At 43.7% G+C, this 25,193-nt stretch overlaps 1 protein-coding gene across 2 annotated transcripts in view; it reads left to right on the forward strand.

Moving 5' to 3' along the window:
* The first annotated feature begins 824 nt into the window (after window positions 1-824).
* The window catches only part of LOC141080531 (4-hydroxyphenylpyruvate dioxygenase), a 95,283-nt gene continuing 70,914 nt past the window's right edge, over window positions 825-25,193 (forward strand). Inside the window, exons 1-4 of one of the 2 annotated variants that reach the window (XM_073565790.1) lie at window positions 825-949; window positions 6,926-6,952; window positions 15,941-16,003; window positions 16,111-16,215. In XM_073565790.1, the coding sequence (XP_073421891.1) occupies window positions 947-949; window positions 6,926-6,952; window positions 15,941-16,003; window positions 16,111-16,215 (198 nt within the window). In that variant the 5' untranslated portion in view covers window positions 825-946. The remainder of the gene's footprint in view (window positions 950-6,925; window positions 6,953-15,940; window positions 16,004-16,110; window positions 16,216-25,193) is intronic. The other variant, XM_073565791.1, reaches the window with a different exon arrangement.

Raw genomic sequence — 25,193 nt, forward strand, 5'->3', positions numbered from 1 at the left:
ACACACGCACTGCAGAGCTGGGTGCTACTCAAAGTGAGCAGTAATCACTTCCTGCCCCAATGATCGGAAGCGATCGGCAGCAGCGAGGATATCAGTTCATTTTTTCTATGCAGCCACTGCTCCAGTTAACCAGCCTAACATGATTTCAATGCTATTTAACTGTAGATGAACCTTATATATGAAAATAGATAGTGTGTTTACATGACAAGGCTTTGTTCATATTCGAGTAGTGCGCATCACTCGGCCACTCCATCACTCGGCACTCACTCAATCACCACTCCTAGAAAACATGTCCACTCATTGAGGCAAATATCTACAAGTAGAATGTTTGGACATCATTTTACTTTCTTGTTGGAATTTGTCTTTTTTTGGCAGACACAATAGCGGACACTGACCAAAACGAGGTCAAATGGGGTTCAAACCTTCATCTTTGAAATGAATGGACATGACATGTGAAAGCCGTAGGTAGGCCTTGTACGTGAAAAACGGACGTCTGAATTAGGCCTAAGACTCGTGTTTCCTAACAGCAGATGTCGTAGAAAGAAATCTGGTATGTATGGCCAGCGTTACAAGAATTGCAAAAATAGTACTTTTTATTTTTTACTATGTTTACGTCTTTTGTGCATTTAGCCTTTTCCTTAAGACAACATTTAGAACTAATTTGTTATTTGGGGTGTGTTTGTCGCTTGTTTTCAGTAGCACCAGGTTAAGGCTGGTAATAATGTGGTTAAATATAAGTTGCACAATATGAGGGAAAAGGTGAGGGACCCAGGACAGGTTAAAGTAACACACAAAAATGACTTATTTGTGGGTGGAGGGTCAGAGGGTGTTTTTCAGCTGGCCAATCACTGTGTTTTTACTATGGTTTATACGTGAACTGTCTCCATCAAACTGTCCTTTGACTTTTCCTGCAAACTGTCAGCGAGCAGTTAGAACATTTTACATAATGGTAAGTACTAACATAGGTTTACATAGTAACATAGTTATTAAGGTTGAAGGGAGACTTTGAGTCCATCTAGTTCAACCCATATCCTATCCTAACATGTTGATCCAGAGGAAGGCAAAAAAAACCCATGTGGCAACAGTAAGCTTCACATTGAGGAAAAAAAATTCCTTCCCGACTCCACATACGGCAATCAGACTAGCTCCCTGGATCAACGCAATATTAGGGAGACTAGTGTATATACCCTGTAATATTATACTTTTCAAGAAAGGCATCCAGTCCCTTCTTAAATTTTTGTAGTGAATCACTCATTACACATCATATGGCAGAGAGTTCCATAGTCTCACTGCTCTTACAGTAAAGAATCCGCGTCTGTGAGTATGCTTAAACCTTCTTTCCTCCAGACGTAGAGGATGCCCCCTTGTCCCCGTCACAGGTCTAAGAGTAAAAAGATCATTAGAAAGGTCTTTGTATTGTCCCCACATATATTTATACATTGTAATAAGATCACCCCTAAGCCTTCGATTCTCCAAACTAAATAACCCCAAGTGTAATAACCTGTCTTGGTATTGCAGACCCCCTAGTTCCCTAATAACCTTGGTCGCTCTTCTCTGCACCCGCTCCAGTTCAGCTATGTCTTTCTTATACACCGGAGACCAGAACTGTACACAGTATTCTAAGTGTGGTCGCACTAGTGACTTATATAGAGGTAAAATTATGTTCTCCTCATGAGCATCTATGCCTCTTTTAATGCATCCCATTATTTTATTAGCCTTTGCAGCAGCTACTTGACTCTGGCCACTAAATGTGAGTTTGTCGTCCACCCATACACCCAGGTCTTTTTCAGTGACTGTTTTGCCCAGTGTTTTACAATTAAGCACATAATTACACAACTTGTTCGTTATACCCAAGTGCATGACCTTACATTTATCCCCATTAAAGCTCATTTGCCATTTATCAGCCCAAGCTTCTAGTTTACATAAATCCTCCTGTAATATAAAATTGTCCTCCTCTGTATTAATTACCCTGCAGAGTTTAGTGTCATCTGCAAATATTGAAATTCTACTCTCTATGCCCCCTACAAGGTCATTTAATAAATATGTTAAGAAGCGGGCCCAAAACTGACCCCTGTGGTACCCCACTGCTAACCGTGACCCAGTCCGAGTGTGCTCCATTAATAACCACCCTTTGTTTCCTATCCCTGAGCCAGCTCTTAACCCACCTACACATATTTTCCCCTATCCCCATTGTTCTCATTTTATGTATCAACCTTTTGTGTGGCACCGTATCAAAAACTTTTGAAAAGTCCATGTACACCACGTCCACTGCATTCCCTTGGTCCAGTCCGGAACTTACCTCTTCATAAAAGCTTATCAGATTAGTCTGACAGGAACGGTCTCTTGTAAACCCATGTTGATATTGGGTCATAAGGTTATTCTTCTCCAGATACTCCAGTATAGTATCTCTTAGAAAACCCTCCAGGATTTTACCCACAGTTGAGGTTAAACTTACTGGCCTATAATTTCCAAGTTCAGTTTTTGTCCCCTTTTTGAATATTGGCACCACATTTGCTATACGCCAGTCCTGTGGTACAGACCCTGTTATTATGGAATCTTTAAAGATTAAAAATAGTGGTCTATCTATGACTGTGCTTAATTCCTGCAGTACTCGTGGGTGTATCCCATCCGGGCCCGGGGATTTGTCAATTTTAGTGATTTGTAGACGCCGCCGTACTTCCTGCTTGGTTAAGCAGGTGACATTTAATGGAGAATTTTTATCCCTGATCATGTTATCCGTCATGGGATTTTCTTGTGTAAATACTGTTGAAAAAAAGTCATTTAGCATATTGGCTTTTTCCTCATCCTCATCCACCATTTCACCCAGACTATTTTTAAGGGGACCAACACTATCATTTTTTAGTTTCTTACTATTTATGTAGTTAAAGAATATTTTGGGATTATTTTTACTTTCTCTGGCAATGAGTCTCTCTGTCTCAATCTTTGCTGTCTTGATTTGCTTTTTACAGAATTTATTTAATCTTCTGTATTTATTTAATGCCTCATCACTACCTACTTGCTTTAATTCTCTAAATGCTTTATTTTTATCTCTTATTGCGCCCCTTACAGCTCTATTTAGCCATAGTGGTTTCCTCCTATTTCTCGCATGTTTATTCCCATACGGTATATATTGTGCACAGGTCCTATTCAGGATGCTAATAAACGTCTCCCATTTTCTTTGTGTATTTTTATGTCTCAGGATATCGTCCCAGTTAATTACACCAAGATCATCTCTCATCCGTTGGAAATTTGCCTTCCTGAAGTTTAGTGTCCTTGTAACCCCTCTACTACACATCTTATTAAAGGATACATGAAAACTTATTAATTTGTGATCACTATTACCCAAGTGACCCTCAACCCTTACATTTGATATGCGGTCTGGCCTGTTGGTTAATATTAGGTCTAGCAGTGCCCCCCCTCTTGTTGGGTCCTGAACCAGTTGTGAAAGGTAATTGTCTCTCATCGTTGTCAGAAACCCATTACCTTTGCTGGAACTGCAGGTTTCGGTTCCCCAATGTATTTCAGGGTAGTTGAAGTCCCCATAATAATGACTTCTCCTTGAGTCGCAGCTTCATCTATTTGCTTTATGAGGATATTCTCTGTAGCTTCCATTATTTTTGGAGATTTATAACAAACCCCTATCAGTAATTTATTATTTTTCCCCCCTCCCCTTATCTCTACCCACAGGGACTCTACATTTTCATTAGATTCATATATATTATCACGAAGGATGGGTTTTAAGGATGATTTTACATATAAACACACGCCTCCCCCTCGCTTATTTGTACGGTCATTTCTTAACAGACTATAGCCCTGTAAATTAACTGCCCAGTCATGGCTCTCATCCAGCCATGTCTCAGATATCCCCACCATGTCATAATTATGTTCCAACAACATTAACTCCAATTCCTCCATTTTGTTGGCGAGACTTCTGGCATTAGTATACATGCACTTTATGTATCTCTCTGTACCTCTATTCTTTCTTAAATTATTAACTGTTCTAACCTCTAGCTATTTTATTACCCAGCTATACTTATGCTATATTTCAAACGCCACCAAGTTACAATCTGTTCCCACCACTGTAAAATGTATTCTGCTTTATGCCTATACATATGTACATATCGGCCATGACACCCAGGAGTCTGGACAAGCACAGCGGTGAATAAAATGCATCCACGAAATCATGATTTCTAATACAGGATCGATTTAGATAATATATTTCTTTCATATTCCCAGGCATCATTTTAGAGGGTCAATATCACAAACACGCATTACAATGGGATCCCATCAGTATTATGTGCAGGAATGATTCTATGGCATGATATCTATAAAAAAAAAAAAAAAAAAAAGGCATCACTGAAGATCAAAAATGGCTAGCACAAAAAAGGGTAGACACATAAAAACAGTTTTGGTCAAAAGAATTGGAAAAAACTCCAGTATCGTAAGTCATAAGGGGGGAATGTATGATTAGATGGTCTTATATATAAACTCGCACGTACAGACACGGGTGGAGAAACCCCAAATGGGGAAGGAAGAAAGGGAAATATAGACGTGATTAAAAAGCGCTATCATGCCCTATTACTTCTGTCCCTACCTCACGTGGAGGTTGGCACCCTAGAACCTGCGCAGTGGCGCCCCCACTCAGTGTCGAACTAGCCCTAACTACCTACCCCTGATAAACCCTACTTTTAGAGGAAGCAGGAGAAGGATAGAAGGTCGTTAAGCCCTTTCGGGCGAGTGATCTGGAGCCAGAATATCCACTTTGTTTCCTTCTGCAGAATCATCTGGTCCCAGTTACCACCTCGTGGTGGGGCAAGAATTCCGTCAATGCCCATAAATTTGATCTTGCAGGCATTACCTTGATGACAGTTATTTATATGACTGGCGATAGCTGTCACGTGATCGGGGGTCAGCGATGTGTTGACAATAACAGCCAGAGGTCTCTTGGAGATCTCTATGGTTGTTGATGCCACATTGCTATGAGCGCCACCCGGTGGTCGGGTAGTAATGCAGTAATTTTGCTACATATAGGTGATCTGTTCATCGCCTATATCAGAGCCAATCAAGTATGGGATGCTTCTAGTCTCCCATGGAGGCTATTGAACCATGGCAAAATTTAAAAAAAAAAATGTTGTAAAAAATATAAAAAAGTTTAAATCACCCCCTTTCGCCCCATTCAAAATAAAACAATTTTAAAAAACTACAGACATATTAGGTATCGCCGTGATCAGAACTGCCCGATCTATCAATAAAAAAAAAAGAATTAACCCGATAGATAAACGGCGTAGCGAGAAAAAAAATCAAAACGCCAGAATTACGTTTTTTTGGTCGCTGTGACATTGCATTAAAATGCAATAACGGGTGATTAAAAGAATGTATCTGCACAAAAGTGATATCATTAAAAACTTCAGCTTGGCCCGCAAAAAATAAGCCCTCACCCGACCCCAGATCACGAAAAGTGGAGATGCTACGGGTCTCGGATTTTTTTTTGGAGATGCTACGGGTCTCGGATTTTTTTTTAACAAACTTTGGAATTTTTATCACCACTTAGATAAAAAAAGAACCTATACATGTTTGGTGTCTATGAACTTGTAACGGCCTGGAGAATCATAATGGCAGGTCAGTTTTAGCATTTAGTGAACCTAGCAAAAAAGCCAAACAAAAAACAAGTGTGGGATTGCACTTTTTTTTGCAATTTCACGTCACTTGGAATTTTTTTCCCCATTTTGTAGTACACAACATGGTAAAACCAATGGTGTTGTTCAAAAGTACAACTCGCCCTGCAAAAAACAAGCCCTCACATGGCCATATTGACGGAAAAATAAAAAAGTTATGGCTCTGGAAAGAAGGGGAGGGAAAAATGAAAATGAAAAACCAAAAATACCCCTGGTCGTTAAGGGGTTAAAGGGATGTTCAATCTATAGAATCTACTAAGTAAAAAAACTTCTTAAAAAAAAAATCCTCAATTTAGTCTGAAATAGTTTTTTTCTCAATAATGTATTGGACAACTCACTTGACTATACATTCCAATATTAATTGGTTTATTGTAGAGACAATAGGAAGACATTTACTCACCTACATATGTATCATTTTGAAAGCAACCCACTGTAAGTTCCATCCAAAATCCACGTGTCCTCCCCACGAAAATATTTCACATAAAGAATAGAGCATGAAAAAACTGTAATCAGCATAAGGCGATCAACACCACTATAAAAACAAATAAGACTAAGAACAAAAATTGATCGCATCAAGAGAACAAAGCAGCGCTGACAAATAGCTATAAAATCACATATAAATCAGAAGACCAGTGTCTGAGTATTGAGGCTCGTCCTTCAAACCTTATGCATGTTTCACACACAGCTTTGTCAGGGGTAACTTATTTTCTCAATGCAAGTTTTCTTTTTTTTCTATCAATTGTTTGTGTCTATTCCATACTGTGGTGTTGATCACCTATGCCGAATCACTTGAATCCACACCCTATGCTTTATATGAAGTAGTTTATACCCTGTTTAATTCGTATGGTCTTGGCTTCCCCACGTTTTTCATTGTCTTTTTTTATATTTAAGAATAAAATTGGATATACTTTTACATTAATATTTGTCCCTGTACTTGTTTTTTTTTTCTTAGTATATGCATATATTATTACAAGATATATGGGAAGAATTATTTATTGGTATAGTCAGATACTTCCGTCTAGTGTCATAATATCCCCTAGGACAATGGATGTCAATATTTCCCACTTATAGCATTGCTGTTTTCTCAGTAGATACACAGCAGTACACTATTATGGACTGATCATCTCACTGTTTTTCAAGAATAGAAAATTGTTCCAAAGAGTACATACAGTATAAAACTTTTCTTCTTTGTGTACTAGTTAAAAAACTGAATAGAGATGTATGTTTTATGTTGTTGTTTTGTCTTTCAGACTTCTTACACTGACAAAGGGCAAAAGGTAATACGATTTGTGAGAATACATTTATGTAGACATTCATTGGTTTGTAAATGATGGGTCCGTCATCATAGCCAAGCTAAGAGACATTTAATATTGTCTAGGGATGCTCTTTTCCAAAAGAAAGTTTTGCGACACTCTAGGGAGCACACCATTGTAGGACACACAAAAGAGAACATATTTTTAGGCTGAATCATCTAATCAGCCAGCCATTTGTTGACATACCCCACAGTAGCATCTGCAATTACCCTCCACCCAGAATTTGGTCAGTATTGTAGCCAGGAGTGGTTGATAAATCCAGAAGTGGTGACGTGTTCCTATTATACTTTTCCTCTGATTGTTCCATTCCTTGGTTTTGGCTCACCAATACTGAATGTGTGAATGTGGCCCATGGGTTGTAATGGCTCCAGTATAGTGAAAAAAAAGAGAGAACAGAGATGCCTAATTGCTAGGTCAGCCAACTTACATCTGCCCGATAAATATGCAATGGTTTAAAGGGGTTTTCACAGTACATACATCAATCACTTTTTCACAAGACCCCTTGTAAATGTGTGATTATTTAGGGTCTGACAATTAGAACCCCTTAGTAAACACAAAAATGTCACCTGTGCAAATGGAACGGCAGTGCGCATGCTTGACCACCGCGTCATTTACTTTTGTGGTATTGATAAATATAGCCAAGCCGTCAATTCCATAAAAGTGCCTGGAGCAATTAATACTTTAGGGGCCCCATTTTCGTGATTGTTGGGTCCCAGTAGTCAGACACTCATCATACATTACCAATCCTGTGAATGACTGATCAATATGGGTAAACCTATTAAAAGTAAAAAAACAAAACCCCTTCACATTGGGGGTTCTGTGTCAAAACGACTAACCAGCTCTCTTGACAAGCGGCTGATCTTGCCAAGCCAGGCAGCCAAAGTACAATATTACATTTTCAGGTGAATGCCCTTGTAACGGGGTCTACCAAGCTGGGGTACCTCTTTCAGCACCACCCCGTGTTTTCGGAGGTCCGCTCTGCATTGGCTGAAGTCTGAATGAATGACGCTGGCTGGAATTCCTTGTTTTCATGGGTGCATATAAAAGATCACTGCTTCTCCATGTATTTCCAGTCTGACAACACTTTTTACTCACAGGACACAGAATATATATCACACAGATACAGAGGGCCGGCCAATAGACAAGCGTCAGGCCAGACATGCATTACAAAAGCCGCAGGTGGCCGGAGCCTGCGGAGGTTTACTGTGGGAATTACAAAGGTGGGGGGAGGGCTGACACTGCTGATACATTAGGGACATGCATCTCACATGGAACCTATTATATATACATATAACTGCACAACATATTCTGGGTGCTGAGTGGTTCTGTAACACGGCTCCCCTTTTCAGCGACGCGATCGGCATACACAGTCTGATCCTTAACGGATCGGTTTGGGGATGACCGAAGTTTATGGGGGTGGTACAAGTTCCGTTTGTCGATTTAGTCCATCGGCGTTACCGTTTTGTTTGCCGGGTCTGTGGTGGATGGTGAAGTCCAGAGGTTGTAGGGCTAAACTCCACCGCAGCAATCTGACATTGTCTCCAGAGACCCGATTAAGCCAGACTAAGGGATTATGGTCCGTTAGGAGGGAAAACTGTCATCCATACAAATATGGTTGCAACTTTTTGAGTGCCCATACTACCGCCAGGCACTCCTTCTCGATGACCGCATAGCTTACTTCACGGGGCAGTAGTTTCCGACTCAGGTAAGCTACCGGGTGTTCTTGGCCGTCCGGCCCGACTTGGCTCATTACTGCCCCCAATCCAAACATAGAAGCGTCTGTGTGAACCAGAAAACGTTTAGTTGGATCGGGTGCAGCCAATACAGGGGTATTGGTGAGGGCGTCCTTTAGTTGGCGGAAGGCTTCCTCACACTCTGAGGTCCAGGTTACCTGGCAGGGTTGGTTCTTACGAGTCAAATCAGTGAGGGGCTTGGCTACGCTGCTGTAATTGGGAACGAACTTCCTGTAATACCCGGCTGTCCCTAGAAACGCCATGACCTGGGTTTTAGTGCGTGGGATGGGCCATTTGGCTATGGCCTCAATCTTGGCTGGTTCTGGTCGCTGTTTCCCACTTCCCACCCAATGCCCTAAATACTGAACCTCTGCTTTGCCCACGTGACACTTGTTTGGGTTCAGGGTGATTCCGGCCTGGTGGATCCTGTCCAATACTGTCTCTAGGTGATTTAGATGCTCTTCCCATGTCGCACTGTAGATGGCGATGTCGTCCAGGTAGGCACAAGCATAGTCCTGGAGACCATCCAGAAGCCGGTCAGCCAGCCTTTGGAAGGTCGCCGGGGCATTCTTCATCCCGAATGGCATAACTCGAAACTGGAATAAGCCGAATGGGGTGACAAATGCCGACTTGGGAATAGCATCAGGACTAAGGGGAATCTGCCAGTAGCCTTTGCATAGATCGATGGTGGTCAAATACTTTGCCCCCGCCAGCCGGTCTAACAACTCATCCACACGCGGCATGGGATATGCATCCGTCACTGTTTTCTCATTGAGCTTACGATAGTCTACATAAAACCATGTAGTCCCATCCTTCTTGGGCACTAACACTACGGGGGATGCCCAGGGATTGACTCTTCAATGACCCCTAAACGCAACATCTCTTGTATCTCTTGTCGCATCCCCTCTCGTACAGACTCAGGGACGCAGAAGGGGTTTTGTCGCAGGGGGGGTCTGATCCTGGGTCTCAACCTTGTGTTGTGCCAGGCGGGTGTACCCCGGTCTCTCTGAAAACATCCTCTGTCGCAGCCTCAACAACGCCTCCGCCTGCTGTCTCTCCCGGGGGCCTAAGTCTTCACCCAAGTGTACCTGGTTCCATGTTTTAGACTGAGTCCTTTCCCCTAAGACATCCGGCAAGGGAAGTCCGGCTAAATCCTCTGCTTCAGGTGCACAGATGGCCACTACCTCCTCAGGGCGCTCCCGGTAGGGCTTCAGCATATTCACGTGGAACATGCGGATAACCCTGGGGTCGTCACAATCGGCGACATTATAGGTTGTGTCGGCTATTTTCCCCCACTACCTGGTAGGGCCCCTGCCATGCAGCTTGGAACTTGTTCTGCTTAGTGGGCTCTAACACCAAGACCTTCTGTCCTATTTCTAAGGTGCGCTCTCTGGCCCTCCGATGGTACCATACGCGCTGGCGCTGCTGGGTCGCCTGCAGGTTCTCACGTACAACCTGGGTCAGCTCCTGTAGGCGGTCCCGGAATTCCAGCACATGGGGTACAATAGGTACCCCTTCTATGAGACCCTCCCCTTCCCAGTGTTCCAGCACTAAGTCTAGGGGTCCCCTTACCCGTCTCCCGTATACCAGCTCGAATGGGGAGAACCCTGTGGATTCTTGGGGCACCTCCCGATAGGCAAACAGGAGGTGTGGCAAGAATTTCTCCCAGTCCCTGTAGGTCCTGGTAAAAGTCCCAATGAGCTGTTTTAATGTCCCGTTAAAGCGTTCACACAACCCATTGGTTTGCGGGTAGTACGGGGCGCTTCTAATGGACTTTACGCCGCACAGCTTCCACAGTAGGTTGGTCTCCTCTGCTGTAAACTGGGTACCCTGGTCCGAGATAATCTCCCAGGGAAATCCATCCCGTGAGAAAACCTGGAGCAGGGCGGCCGCCACCGTCTCTGCCAGTATGTTAGGTAATGCAACCGCCTCTGGATACCGTGTGGCATAATCTACCACTGTCAATATATACCTTTTCCCCTGACGGACTGGGTTTGGCTAATGGCCCTATCAGATCGACCGCTACTCGGCTAAATGGTTCCTCCACAATGGGGAGGGGGCATAATTTGGCCTTGCATCAATCCCCCCCTCTTGCCAATGCGCTGGCAACTGTCACAGGTCTGGCAGTACTGACGAACTTCATAGGTTACCCCCGGCAAAAAGAAGTTTTGTGTCAGACGATGCCTGGTGCGACTGACGCCGAAGTGCCCGGCCAAGGGTATATCATAAGAGATTCGCAGTAACTCCTGCCTATACTTCTTGGGAACTACCAGCTGTTGTTTTATAGTGGGGCTCGTCCCTGTGTGGTGCTGCTCTGTGATCCGGTAGAGGAGTCCCTGCTTCCATACAAACTGTTCCCCTTCCAGTACCCCTCTCCCCTCCTGTGCCTTCCCACGATATCTCTCTAATGAAGGATCCTCAAGTAACTCCCTCTTAAATTCATCTGGGGTGGCCCATGAAATGTGTCTGGCTATGGGAATACGTGTAGGGCTGGAATGTCTTACCTGGGCCTCTGAGTGTGATTCCGCCTCCGCAGCTCGAGCTTGTCTCCGGGTGGTCACAGGATATGTCTCAGCCAGAGGGGCCACCGAGAATGCAGACAACATGGGCCCCAAGTCATTTCCCAGCAAGACGTCTGCAGGCAAATCCTCCATCAAGCCGACCTCAACAAGGCCATCCCCGACTCCCCAGTTCAGGTGAATCCTGGCAGTGGGTAGTCGATGTATGGCTCCCCCTGCTACACGGACTGCCACTCAGTGGCGGATTAAGTGGACTATGGGCCCGGGGCTGTTCATAAAACCTGGGCCCCTGTACCCCACTTCCCAGGAAAACATTTTCTGTCAAAATTTTGTGGCTCTTCTCACAAAAACACTGCATATGCTGATTTTTAGGTATACAAATTGTAACATTTATTAGACCATAAAAACAAAGAAAAATTACTTTTTTCTCACAAGAAATTGTATTGTATGGTCAAACAATATAAATAATATTAAATCGGCTGTTCCCGAATTTGGCGCCCCCTCGGGCGGTGAATGGCCTGCTCGGATGCGGGGTCTGGAAAGGAATAAAATGGCCACGCTTGGGAGGGGGTACCGGCCTGGCCGGCTACGGTTAGGGATGTTAATGATTAATCACACAGTCACAGACAGACATTCATTTCTGACACACTGCCTGCGACAGTGCTCCCAGGCAGCACAGACAGTAATGTGCAGGCTCAGCTCCGCCTCCTCTGCCCCTGGCCGCAGTATAAGTTACACTTTATATATATATATATATATATATATATATATATATATATATATATATATATATATATATATATATATATATATATATATATCTCAATACCAAATGGAACAATTCGCAATGTACCCCAGGCGAGTCACCATTTGTAAAATTATGACTCAAAGGGGATCGATAATGGACACTCCCACATAACATGTTAACACAAAAAAATGGAGTGAAAGTCCAAAATATTTTAGAAACGTAAGAAATTTATTATACATAAAAATCGTACTGACAATTATAAACAACATCTACAATGAAGGAATCGGGTAATATCAGCTGCTAATTGTCCTGTCCATATAATATTAAGTGAAAAGGAGCCAAGTGCTTCTTGTAATGATGGGCCATAAAACCGGGACACAAAGTGTAGGGAAGAACCCAGGTGCGCACCCTGAGGAACAACCCCGTTATCCCATGCTAAAGTGCTTACCCATCATGTGCTCCAGCCTCCAGGACAAGTGCAGCGCCGCCACGCTGCACTTGCGCTGGTGGCGGCGCTGCACTTGTCCTGGAGCACATGATGGGTAAGCACTTTAGCACGGGATAACGTGGTTGTTCCTCAAATAAATTTCTTACGTTTCTAAAATATTTTGGACTTTCACTCCATTTTTTTGTGTTAACATATACTGTAAGTTACACTTAGGCTGTGTGCACACGCTACGGATTAGGTGCGGATTCATCCGCGCGGATTTTGTAAAATCCGCAGGTGAAACCGCAGGTCAAAATACCTGCGGTTTTACCTGCGGATTGCTCTGCGGTTTTGCCCTGCGGTTTTTCATCTCCTCAATAGAGGAGATGGCAAACCGCAGGAGAATCCGCAGAAAGAATTGACATGTCAAAAACCGCTGCGGAACCGCAGCAAAATCCGCAGTGTGTGCACACAGCCTTACACAGGCTGCCTGCGACTGCCTGGCTGCTGTGTGTGTGAGTGTGAGTGACTCTGTGTGACACTGAGGAAGGAAGCCGCCCGCAGGGAGAGCTCAGCAGCTGACTGAGCATGGAGGGAGGCTGGGGAGAGGCAGAGAGCATCCTCCTCCCAAATGGTGAGTGACCTGTGACCCACCTGCGCTAGCCGCTGCCAAAATCTCCTGCTAACACTCAGTCCTCTTCTCTCCTCACTGTGCCTCGGCCGGCCGCCTCCACGCTTCTCTCCCGAGTCCCACAGCACAGAGAGGAGGAATTTCTGCTCCTGCCGTGCTGCGCCGCCCCCACACACGTGCCGCCTGGGGCGGCCCGCCCCCCCGCACCCCCCTTCCTACGCCACTGGGCGGCGGCGGCGGCTCACACAGATGCCGACCGGATTGGCCCCTGCCCTGGGCCCCCAAAAAACCTTGGGCCCGGGGCGACCGCCCCATCCGCCCCTATCCGCCACTGTCCGGTCCGTCTTCTCTTGGTCCCAGACGAGATGAGGCTTCACAAGGGTCAAAGTTGCCCCGGAATCTTAGTCCCTGCATACGTTTCCCATTAACCCACACAACCTGTCGATGCTGTGGTCGATTATCTGCCCGGGCTGCCTGCACGGGGTCTATTTCATGCAGCACTTCCTCCATCTCTTCCACCCCTTGGTTAATCGTAGCCCCCAATGCCGGGTCAGCTTCGCCTTGGTAGCAGTGTACAGCAGCCCGGCTGAAGGTAGTTGTTCCCGCCTTTGGCCACTGGGTATGCTGAGTCCGGTTGGGGCATTGTCTTTGCAGGTGGCCCAGATGACGACAGGTGTGGCATCGCGCACCAGGGGGACTGTGGTAGGCCGGGTTTCTAGCTGGTCCCCCTACAATCTTCGGTGGTTTGGGGCCCTCCAGGTCCATGGGCGGGCCCCTAGTGACCACCTTTGATCCGGACAACTGCGGCCTCCTGGCATCATGATGTTCATCGGCCAGACGAGCGGCTTCCTCAAGAGTCGTTGGCCGCCTGTCCCGAAGCCATTCCTGTGTCTCGGGGTTTAGTCCATTAAAGAATCGTTCTAACAGGAAGAGCTGGAGGACGTCCTCCTTAGTGGTTGCTTGACTCCCTTGTACCCACTGTAGCAGTGACCGCCATAATTTACAGGCCCATTCAGCGTGGGTATCGGTTACGCGTTTTATAAGTCCGCGGAACTTTTGGCGGTAGGCCTCTGGTGTCAGCGCATACCGGGCCAAGATCACTTCTTTGATCCGCTCATAGTCCATACAGTCCTCATCAGGTACCGTGCGATAGGCGTCCGCTGCCTGGCCTGTCAGCTTGCTGGCCAGAATCTGAACCCGTTCCTCTGGCTTTACTTGATGAAGGGCACACTGCCGCTCAAAGTCCTGCAGAAAGCTATCAATGTCTTCCTCTGCCTCCCCCAACTGTCGGAAGGCATTGTACTAGATCTTTTTGTGGCTTACTGTTGAAGGTACCTGGTCGAAGGCCAGAGCTCCCCCTGCTCGCTGACTCTCCTCTCTCCGCTCTGCCATCTCCATCTTGGCCAGCTCCACTTTGGTCCGCTCTGCCATCTCCATCTTGGCTAGCTCTTTCCTGGTTCGCTCGGCCATCTTTTCCTTCAGATCAGTACGCACATCAGCCATCACCTCTCGTATGATCTCTACTGCAGGGTTTGGGCCATAGAACGCCAGTCTGTTCTTTACCTCCCTCTGGAATTCGGTCTCCTCCACATTCACATTGGGGGGCGCTGCACTGTCGTGTTCCATGATGGCTGCTATCAAATCCGCTTTTGTTTTGTTGCTGGCGATCAACCCTCGGGCTTCCACCAGGTCTTTTAATGTAGTCCTCTTTAACTTCTGGTAATTATTTTCCATTCATTCCTTTCCTCCTGTAGAAGGGGTATCAAATCCCGCTGTCTGCCACCAGTGTAACGGGGTCATCCAAGCTGGGGTACCTCTTTCAGCACCACCCCGTGTTTTCGGAGGTCCGCTCTGCGTTGGCTGGAGTCTGAATGAATGACGATGGCTGGAATTCCTTGTTTTCATGGGTGCATATAAAAGATCACTGCTTCTCCATGTATTTCCAGTCTGACAACACTTTTTACTCACAGGACACAGAATATATATCACACAGATACAGAGAGCCGGCCAAAAGCCGCAGGTGGCCGGAGCCTGCGGATGTTTACTGTGGGAATTACAAAGGTGGGGGGAGGGCGGACACTGCTGATACATTAGGGACATGCATCTCACATGGAACCTATTATATATACACATATAACTGCACAACATATTCTGGGTGCTGAGTGATTCTGTAACAGCCCTCCATGTAATACATGGGTATCTTTATAAAACTGAGTTCCGGCATATCGAGGGAATACAAATCAGAGGACTTTACTCTCCAAGACATCTCAAGAGAAGAGTAGGACTGATGCTGTAATACATACATAACTCCTGTGGTCATGCTCTTCTGTACTGTGACCAGGAGCCTCCTCAGTGTGGTGATCTCTGCTCACAGAGATATCATCCTCATCACTTTAAATATATGCACTTCATTTATGTGACGAACAGAGAAGAGAACATAAAACATGAAAGATTTGAGGGGTTATTTTGATTGTAGCCCCAAAATTTAATTCTTAGAAAAAAAAAACTTGTGTTTTCATTTGCCAAAATTGTACAAGAGTTGCAAAACACAAGGCCGTGCCAACACCAAATTTAAAATGTTTTTACAATGTAAAATGCTAAACCCCAAAAGGCCTGCTTCTTATTGGTTATCTGGCACAATCCACAGCCATTCTCAGCACAATTGGAAGGAAGTGGTGCCATTGACGAAATGGGTGCACAATAGGCAGTCGTCAGGTCCTGCTCATTAGAACAGGACAGATGCACAGTACCTGCCGATCATGTGCGGTTCATAAATTCATCAGCACTTCTGATATGGAGGTATTTGACAAATGTAGTGTTTTCTTTTTTATGTAGCTCATCCTAGTTTCATTGCAAATGCATTTTTATGATTTTTCATAAATTTTATTTTCAAGCATGAAAGAGGTCGCTTCCTAACCTTCCATCATCTTACCTTTTGGGTTGGAAATGCAAGACAGGTATGTTTAATAGCATAAAACTGAACTATAGCAGAAATTATACATCAATTATGCAGCAATACAATAACACGTACTTTCGATATATAATTTTGGACATCTCCTTATAGGCAGCATCCTTCTATTGTGATAAAATGGGATTTGAACCTTTTGCTTACAAAGGACTGGAGACTGGCAGTCGAGAAGTGGTGTCTCACGTTGTAAAGCAGAATAAGGTAAGTGGTTCAAGAATATACAAAAAAAAAAAGTGTGTGTGTGTGTATATATATGTATATATATATATATATATATATATATATACACACACACACACTAATTATGCAAATTGTCTCTTCAGAGAGGAAGAGGACTAGAACTCTAGTGCCACCTATTGGAGGTAGCAATCCTAAAAGTCAATGTTGACCCTTTAACGAGCCTAGTTACATGACTTAGGATAAAAGCCAAGCCAGAATCTCCATTTGCAGACACTGTGTTTCGGGGTACTGCCCCTCATCAGTGCAAAGTGGGAGATCTGGTTTGGCTGCGAGAGAGGCGTCTGACCGATATCCAAGAAGTATCATTTCTCCTTGCGGAGAATAACATGCTAAGCATGTCGAGGTGAGGAGACTTAAAGCCGCAATGCTCCTCTGGGAAATATGCTAATTATGCAAATTGTCTCTTCAGAGACTTATCCTAAGTCATGTAACTAGGCTCGTTAAAGGGTCAACATTGACTTTTAGGATTGCTACCTCCAATAGGTGGCACTAGAGTTCTAGTCCTCTTCCTCTCTGAAGAGACAATTTGCATAATTAGCATATTTCCCAGAGGAGCATTGCGGCTTTAAGTCTCCTCACCCCGACATGCTTAGCATGTTATTCTCCGCAAGGAGAAATGATATATAGATAGAGATATATACACACACACACACTGTATAGATATTGGTCAATAATAACTTGATTTCACTTTAAAGGGAATCTATTGTCATACGCCCGGGTTCGAACCCTTGATTGAGCCTGTGATTTCTGGTCAGCTTCCCTGTCTGCCAAGACACAACAGATACACCTTTTCACTTTCTGTTTTGTTTCTGTTAGCCTTGCTTCAGTCTATTTAGGGTAATTGATGTTTTCATTTATTCATTTGTCTTCCCCATCATCTTTGAGGTGCGACTTTATATACTTTGTCCCTGCTGGGCTTAATGCTGGTGATAGTCTCATTTGGATGTCCAGCCATACTGCTGTAGTTTAATCCAGTCAATGAAAGACCAGCTAGGGTTAATCCCGCTGCTGTTTATGTTCTTTTCCCTGCATCTATCTTCTGTTTCTTTTTAGGAAGTAAGCGGCTTATTCTGCAAAAGTACATACTTAATACTTTATTTTCTATTTCATGGTTTGTTTTACTCACTCTTGGATCTCTTTCTATTTCTGCACACTTAACCTTCTGTAGGTAATTTGCACTCTGCTCTGCCCTCCGGTTGGTTAGGAGGAATGTGATGCGCTGCACAGACTTTCAGGCAACATAAGTCTACTTGCCATCGTCTAGTCTGTGGTTAGTTCTAGTTCTGCTCACGCAAGAACCCTTAGGGACTGGGGGTCAGGATCTCTAGGCTGTACAGGAACTGGAAGGGTCAGCTGCAGTTTTTAGTGTGTTAACTATTTTCCCAAGTCTGTTGCTACACATCTGTCAGCAGGTTTTTGATATGTAATCTGAGGACAGCAAGATGTAGCAGCTGAGACACTGATATCAACGATGTGACACTTATTAGACTTTGTGCTTTTGTTTCCATACAATGAAGGTTTTATCATCAGGAGATTATTACTGCCAGGACTGGTGCTCAGGTGAGCGCTGGTATGATCAAGCCTCCTCCTCTGATAAGCAGCTCACTGTCAATGTATACAGAAAATTGTTAATCAGAGGTGTGGGCTGAGTTCACTTTCTGAGCTCAGGTGCATATAAAAACTGCTGCACCCAGTAAACTAAGTGAAACATTGCTGGAATCAGGGTCTCTTTTCCTACATTATGGTGCTTTGAGATGAGGTAGCAAAAACCTGGTTACCGATTCCCTTTAAGTATTTTATGATACGTTATGCCAGTGCTTCCCAGACTCCAGATCTCACAGCCCCCAACAGGTCAGGTTCTCAGGATTCCCTTAGATTTCCTAAGCGTTGCAGGTGATGGAAGTATCATCAAGGCATCAGGAATTCTCTCACCTGTGCAACACTATGGAGATCCTGAAAACATGACAGGTTGGGAGCCGTGAGGACTGGAGTTTGGGAAACACTGACTTATGCAGTTGTGCCACAGATATCGATGTTCTTTGTAATATCATGCAAAAATTTGAAAGTTTTCATTATAATATTAACAAAAATGCTCCTTTGTGAAGATATTGTGGGCTGTGGAGTGATATCTGCTATTGTTCAGACCAATAAAAATACGCCGGCTATGTAAAATGTGTTTCATCTCAATAGCACTGGACACATTTTGGATATTTTAACCCCTTTGTGACAATTTTTTAAATTCTGTCCAATGTCACTTTATGTGGTCATAACTCTGGAATGCTTCATCAAATCCCAGTGATTTTGAGATTGTTGTTTCATGGCACATTATAATTTATGAGAGTGGTAAATTTAGATTGATATATTTTGTGTTTATTTATAAAAAATGTCAGAAACTTGACAAAAATGTAAAAAAAAATTGCAATTTTCAAACTTTGATTATCCCTTTAATCCAGATAGTCATACCCCAGAAAAACATTAATAAATAAAATTTCCCTCATGCCTGCTTTACATCAGCATCATTTTTAAAACACTAGTTTATTTTGTTAGCCTTTCAGGAGGTTTAAAAATGTAGTAATAATTTTTCATTTTTTCAAGGAAATTTACAAAGTTTATTTTTTGAGGGACTTATCCAAGTTTGAAGTGACTTTAGGGGTGGCTTTTATTTCAAAACCCCAAACATGATACCATTTTAAAAACTGCACCCCCAGACATATTGAAAACTGCTCTCAGGTAGTTTATTAACCCTTCAGGTGATTTTCAGGAATTAATGCAAAGTGTTATAGCCGGAATGAAAAAGTGTTTGTTTACCACTTAAATGTCACTATCTTCTGAACTGACCGCTATAGCCAGGAGACTCTATTTGGCCATGAACTGCTATGGCAAACATCAGGACCACACAATCAAGGTCTCGGTGTGTCAATTAGATTAAAGTGCAAGCCCCCAAAATCTATTAACCATTTATTTGATGTAGTCACTTTTGACAGCAGCAACTAAGGGGTTAAACAGATATGGACAGTGCCAACACTGATCATTTGTGATACAGCAAGTTGTCAGATATAGTGGACAGCCTAGAGCTGCTGGATTGTCACCTTATATCTCAGGTCAGTAAATATACGTATTGGCTGTCATGAACGGGTTAAAGACGACTTAAATTAACAACAAGGGGTGCAATAAAAAGTGTATCTTGACACATATGAGGCAGACAGGTAGGACTAGTGTAACATTTCTCTTACCTGTATGCTCATATTAATAGGTCATACACGTGACAGATTCCCTTTATATGATTCCAGTTAAAACATAATTTTTATCCTGATTGCTTTAACCTCTTAGGCCTCTTTCACACTTCCGTTTTTTACAATCAGTCACAATCCGCCAGGTTTTGAAAAAAAACGGATCCTCAATTTTTTTTGAGGATCCGTTTTTTTCCCCATTGACTTGCATTAATGGCGGATTGTGACGGATTGCTGTCCGTTGCATCCGTTTTTTTTGAGGATCCGCCAAAAGTTGCTGTCTGTCACCATCCTCAAAGATTTCAAAACGGAGCTTGCAACGTTTTTTTCTGTGGCGGATCCTCCACACACTCATTTAACCCGAAATTCTTTCTGGGTGCCGGACACACAAAAAAACATCTCTCTCTCTCTCTCTCTCTCTCTCTCTCTCTCTCTCTAGCGATTCCTTTCTGAAAACGGATCCTGTGCCATCCATTCACATCAGTTGAGAACGGATCCGCTTGTCTCACTTTTTGGCGGATTTGAACTGATGCAAAAAACTGAAGTGTGAAAGAGACCTTAACGGCTGGGCAATTTTTCTTTTTTTCTGCTCCTTCGCTCAAGGACACATAACATTTTTATTCTTCCATTGACACCACTGTATGAGGGCTTCCTGTATTGTAAGTCTGAATGACTCCACTCATTTCAACATGCAATGTCTTACAAAACAGGACAAAAAATTGCAATTGTGGTGAAATTGTGAAAAATAAAAAAAACGCAAATCTGAAGTTGTTTTCTGAGATTAGTTTTTTTTTATATGTCGTTCATTGCACAGCAAAAATGACCAGGCAATAGGATTCTCCAGGTCAGAGCTAGAAAAAAAGAAAAAAAAAAAAAAAACACACTTGAAAGATACGGCCTTCCCAAACCCTGTCTTATGACAAATGCACTTCTAGCAGGACGCAGCAGGCCTCCACTAATAAAGGCAGGGGGCAGCACAGGTGCAAGCTGCTGATAAAAACAGCCACCCCCACACCTACCAGATTATAGAGGGGTTGGCTGCCTAGTAGAAAACAATTGCACACTAATAAGACTTAAGGTACTGTCACACTTAGCGATGTACCAGCGATCCCGACCAGCGATATGACGCGGTCAGGATCGCTGGTACATCGCTAAGTGGTCGCTAGTGAGCTGCCACACAGGCAGATCTCACCAGCGACATCGCTGGGGACGGGGGACGCTACTTACCTGTCACACCAGGCGATCCTGCGTCCTCCCGCCCGGCTCCACACGTCGCTCGTCCTCACAGCTGGAAGCGCCGCAGGAAGCTGACGACGAGGTAAGTATCAGACACAGCGATATCGCTAGCAATATCGCTATAACGTCACTAGTTATAGCGATATTGCTAGCGATATCTCTTAGTGTGACATGCCCTTTTACTCAGGATGCCAGTCACACAGGTAAGTGTGATGCAAAGTGTCTGGCTTGCAGCCTATTAATGTCACCCATACTATTATCAGGCGGGCTGCCCTGCACTATAATATGCACCACAAAGGGACAGAAAAAGGTATCAGCCACTGAGGACTCTCAATTATGAATATTTTTCCACAAAGGGACAGATGTCCTAATGCACCAAGCCCACAAAAAGAGGCCTAGCTGCATCCTGCCAAAAAAGATATGATAAAAAGTGCAAAAAATTAACACATATGATAAATACATTAAATGAGGTATTGGTTTATTTTGGCCAAAATAGATAAGCTCGCAAGCCAGCGTCAAGGGTCCTCATACTTGCGAGTCCTAACACTAATATCATAAACCACTAAGGCCTGTTTCACACATCCGTTTTTTGTGTCCGCCAAACTGATCCGTTTCCATTTTTTGCTGCAAACGGATGCAAACGGATCCGTTTTTTTTTAAACGGATCCGTTTTGACGGATCCGCGGTAACCGCTAATGGAAGTCTATGGGACAAAAAAACGGACCCTCCAAAAAAATGGCGGATCCGTTTTTTGACAGAAACCGACGGATTTTGACGGATTTGAAAAAACGGAAGTGTGATCCAGGCCTAACATAGAAAAATTAAAAAAAACACATACCATAAAGATACGACCTTCCCAAACCGTGTCTGACGACAAATGCACTTCTAGCAGAAAGCAGCAGGCCTCTACTAATAAAGGCAGGGGGCAGCACAGGTGCAAGCTACTGATAAAAACAGCCACCCCCACACCTACCAGAATATGGAGGGATTGGCTGCCTAGTAGAAAAAAATTGCACACTGATTCTCCAGGTCACTATGATTACATTGATACCAAACTTGTACATTTTTTTTTTTTAATTTAAAGAATGAAAACAAAATCAGAGCTTTGTAAGAAAAAAAAGTTCACTTGTCTCACCATTCTTCAAAACCTTTAACATTTTCATTTTTCAGTTGCTGGAGCTCTATGATGTCATGTCTTTTTGCGGTTTGAGATAACATTTTTACTGATATAAGTTTTGGATAGGTACGATTTTGTTTCCTATTGCATTTTTTACAATGTTGCAGCGACCAAAAGATTGCTATTCTGGCATTTTGAGTTTTTTCTCTTTACGATGTTTACGAATTGGGTTAATTAGTTTGATATTTGTTTCCTTCAAACTCTTTTTAGTAGTTTAAAACAGTACATATCAAACCAATAACATGTCATAGAATCCATGTCAAGTTGTATTTTCCATTTTATTCAATATGACATTATTGTCAAAACAATAAACTTATCCAAACTCTACCTATTCTGTAATCGCTCCCCTTAATCCCTCTCCCACCTCTGTGTGCATCCATAAAAATCTAGAGTTTATGGACTAAGGATATGTCCATCAATACATTTCAGGAGATACCATCTGGTGTCCTTCAACTGGGCTCTCAGTCTGTCTTTGATAGATGGTGATAATGTAGGAATAAGAAAAGACCAAGTCGTGAGAAACTTCCCCTTTAGCCTTTCTCTGTCAGTTAATGTTTCCAACCAATCCATTTTGAAGAGGAACATTATTTTTGTCAGTATTAGTCATTAGGATCGTATATTAGGGTTCAACCAATGGTGTAATATGCTCTTCATAACAAGCGAAGCCCATATTACCAAAATTGTTTTTATATGCTTGGGCAGAGATTGATGAGATTCCCCTAGCATATTGAAGATTGCCCATTGCGTTGTAAGTGGGAATGTAATATGAAAGGTAGTCTGTAGTTCTACATGTATCCTATGCCACAGATCTTGTCCTCTTGGACAACTCCACAGGTGATGGAGGATGTCTGGGTTGTGTGTTCCACATTTTGAGCATGTATACAATGTTGTAGGTGTCATTTTGGCCTGAATTGACGAAGTGGTGTATGCCCTATGGAGAATCAATAAAGCCATGTCCGTGTAACTACTATAGGGAATAAAATTCTTCAGTGACATCATAGCATCCAAAAAGTCCCCAACGTCAAACCATGGGATATCTGTCACCCATCTAGAAGGCCCTGTCTCTCTCCCCACCCAAGACCAATGCTGACGTAGTATGGAGTATATTTTGCTCATTGAAGCATTCTGTAAACTTGAGGTTTTAAGAAAGACCTCCGTGCAAACCATCTGAGCTGTGTCTTTCCTACCACTAATATATTTTTGGGCTAAGCTACGTGCCTGAAGGAAGAGGAATGGCCTGTGTCTAAAAAAGGGAAAGCACTGTGTTATTGTTTCAAAAGATAGTAGGTAGAAATTCTGATCCAATAAGTCAGTCACCATGGTACATGCCTGTTTTGCCAAAGGTTACATAATGTACAGGTGGACAATTATTCATAAATTTAGGGTTGCCTAGAAATGGCTGAAAGGGAGACAGATCTCCTGTCCCTCCACAAATTTTTCCCCCTCTCCTCCATGTCAAAATAGTTTGCCACAAAACCGAGTGCTCCCTAATATCATCAGGGAGCTCATTATTACCCAGATGGATCAGAGCAGTTAGTGGCACCCGAGGGCTCAACTGTTGCTCCAATTGTACGTTGGCAAAATGGGAGACCCCGCAAATCCAATCCACAGTGTACCTAAAGTTAGCTGCCAGATTGTATCTTCCAATATCCGGAAAATGAATCTTCCCTCACTTCTGGGCAATTGTAGCTTAAGCATTCCTAAACGTGTTCTTCCCTTCTCTCCTCACCTCCTAAACGCTGTATTTTATTGTTTATTATTATTATTATTTATTTATATATATAGCGCCATTAATTCCATGGTGCTGTACATGAGAAGGGGTTACATACAAAGTTATAGATATCGTTTACAGTAAACAAATTTACAATGTCAGACTGGTACAGAGGGGAGAGGACCCTGTCCTTGCGGACTTACATTGTACGGGATAATGGGGAAGAGACATCAGGTCTGGGGTGCAGCAACTCTGGTGGTGTTGAGGCAGCAGCTCAGGTGGTGGTGAGGTGGCAGAATGATTATTGCAGGTTGTAAGCTTTCCTGAAGAGATGGGCTTTCAGGTTCCGTCTGAAGGATCAGAGGGTGGTGGATAATCGAACATGTTGAGACATGGAATTCGAGGATAGGGGATATTTGGGAGAAATCTTGGAGGCGGTTGTGTGAGGAACGAATAAGTGTGGAGGAGAGTAGGAGGTCTTGGGAGGATCGAAGATTATGTGAGGGAAGATATTGGGAGATTAGTTCAGAGATATAGGGAGGGGACAGGTTGTGGATGGCTTTGTAGGTCAGTGTTAGTAGTTTGAACTGGATTCGTTGGGGAATTAGGAGCCAGTGGAGGGATTTGCAGAGGGGAGAAACAGGGAAGTAGCGAGGAGAGAGGTGGATTATTCGGGCAGCAGAGTTGAGGACAGACTGGAGTGGTGCAAGAGAGTTGGCGGGGAGGTCACAGAGGGTGTTGCAGTAATTATGGCGGGAGATGATGAAGGCATGCACAAGAGTTTTAGTAGATTGAGGGCTGAAGAAGGGACGGATTCTGGAAATATTTTTGAGTTGGAGGCGACAGGAGGTGGCAAGAGATTGGACGTGTGGTTTGAAGGACAGGGCAGAGTCGAGAGTTACTCCGAGGCAGCAGATTTCAGGTGCGGGAGAGAGCATGATGCCGTTTACCATAATAGATAGATCGGGAAGGGAAGATACGTGAGATGGAGAAAAGAGGAGTTTGGTTTTGTCTACATTGAGTTTTAGGAAGCGAGAGGTGAAGGAGGAGGATATGGCTGATAGACACTCCGGGATTCTGGACAGCAGAGAGGTGACATCTGGGCCAGAGAGGTAGATCTGAGTGTCGTCCGCATACAGGTGGTACTGGAAGCCATGGGACTTTGAGTTGTCGTAGACCAAGAGTATAGATGGAAAAAAGTAGGGGCCCCAGGACAGAGCCTTGACGGACTCCAACAGAGAGAGGGCCTGATGAGGTAGTGTGGGAGTGGGAAATGCTAAATGTGCAGTCAGAAAGGTAAGAGGTGATCCAGGACAGGGCAAGGTCTTTGATGCCAAGGGAAGAAAGAATCTGTAGCAATTGGCAGTGGTTGACTGTGTCGAAGGCAGAGGCAGGTCGAGAAGGATGTGAGCTGTTTGTTAGCTTTGGCTGTAAGTCATTAGTAATTTTGGTCAGGGCAGTTTTGGTGGAGTAGTGGAGACGGAAGCCAGATTGAAGGTTGTCAAGAAGAGAGTTAGATGAGAGGTGGGAGGAAAGTTGAGCATGGACATGCTGCTCAAGAAGTTTGGAAGCAAACGGGAGCAGT

The sequence above is a fragment of the Dendrobates tinctorius genome, unplaced genomic scaffold, assembly GCF_039654945.1.
Source record: "Dendrobates tinctorius isolate UK_male_01 unplaced genomic scaffold, ASM3965494v1 ptg000016l, whole genome shotgun sequence".
In the NCBI taxonomy this organism is placed as follows: Eukaryota; Metazoa; Chordata; class Amphibia; order Anura; family Dendrobatidae; genus Dendrobates; species Dendrobates tinctorius.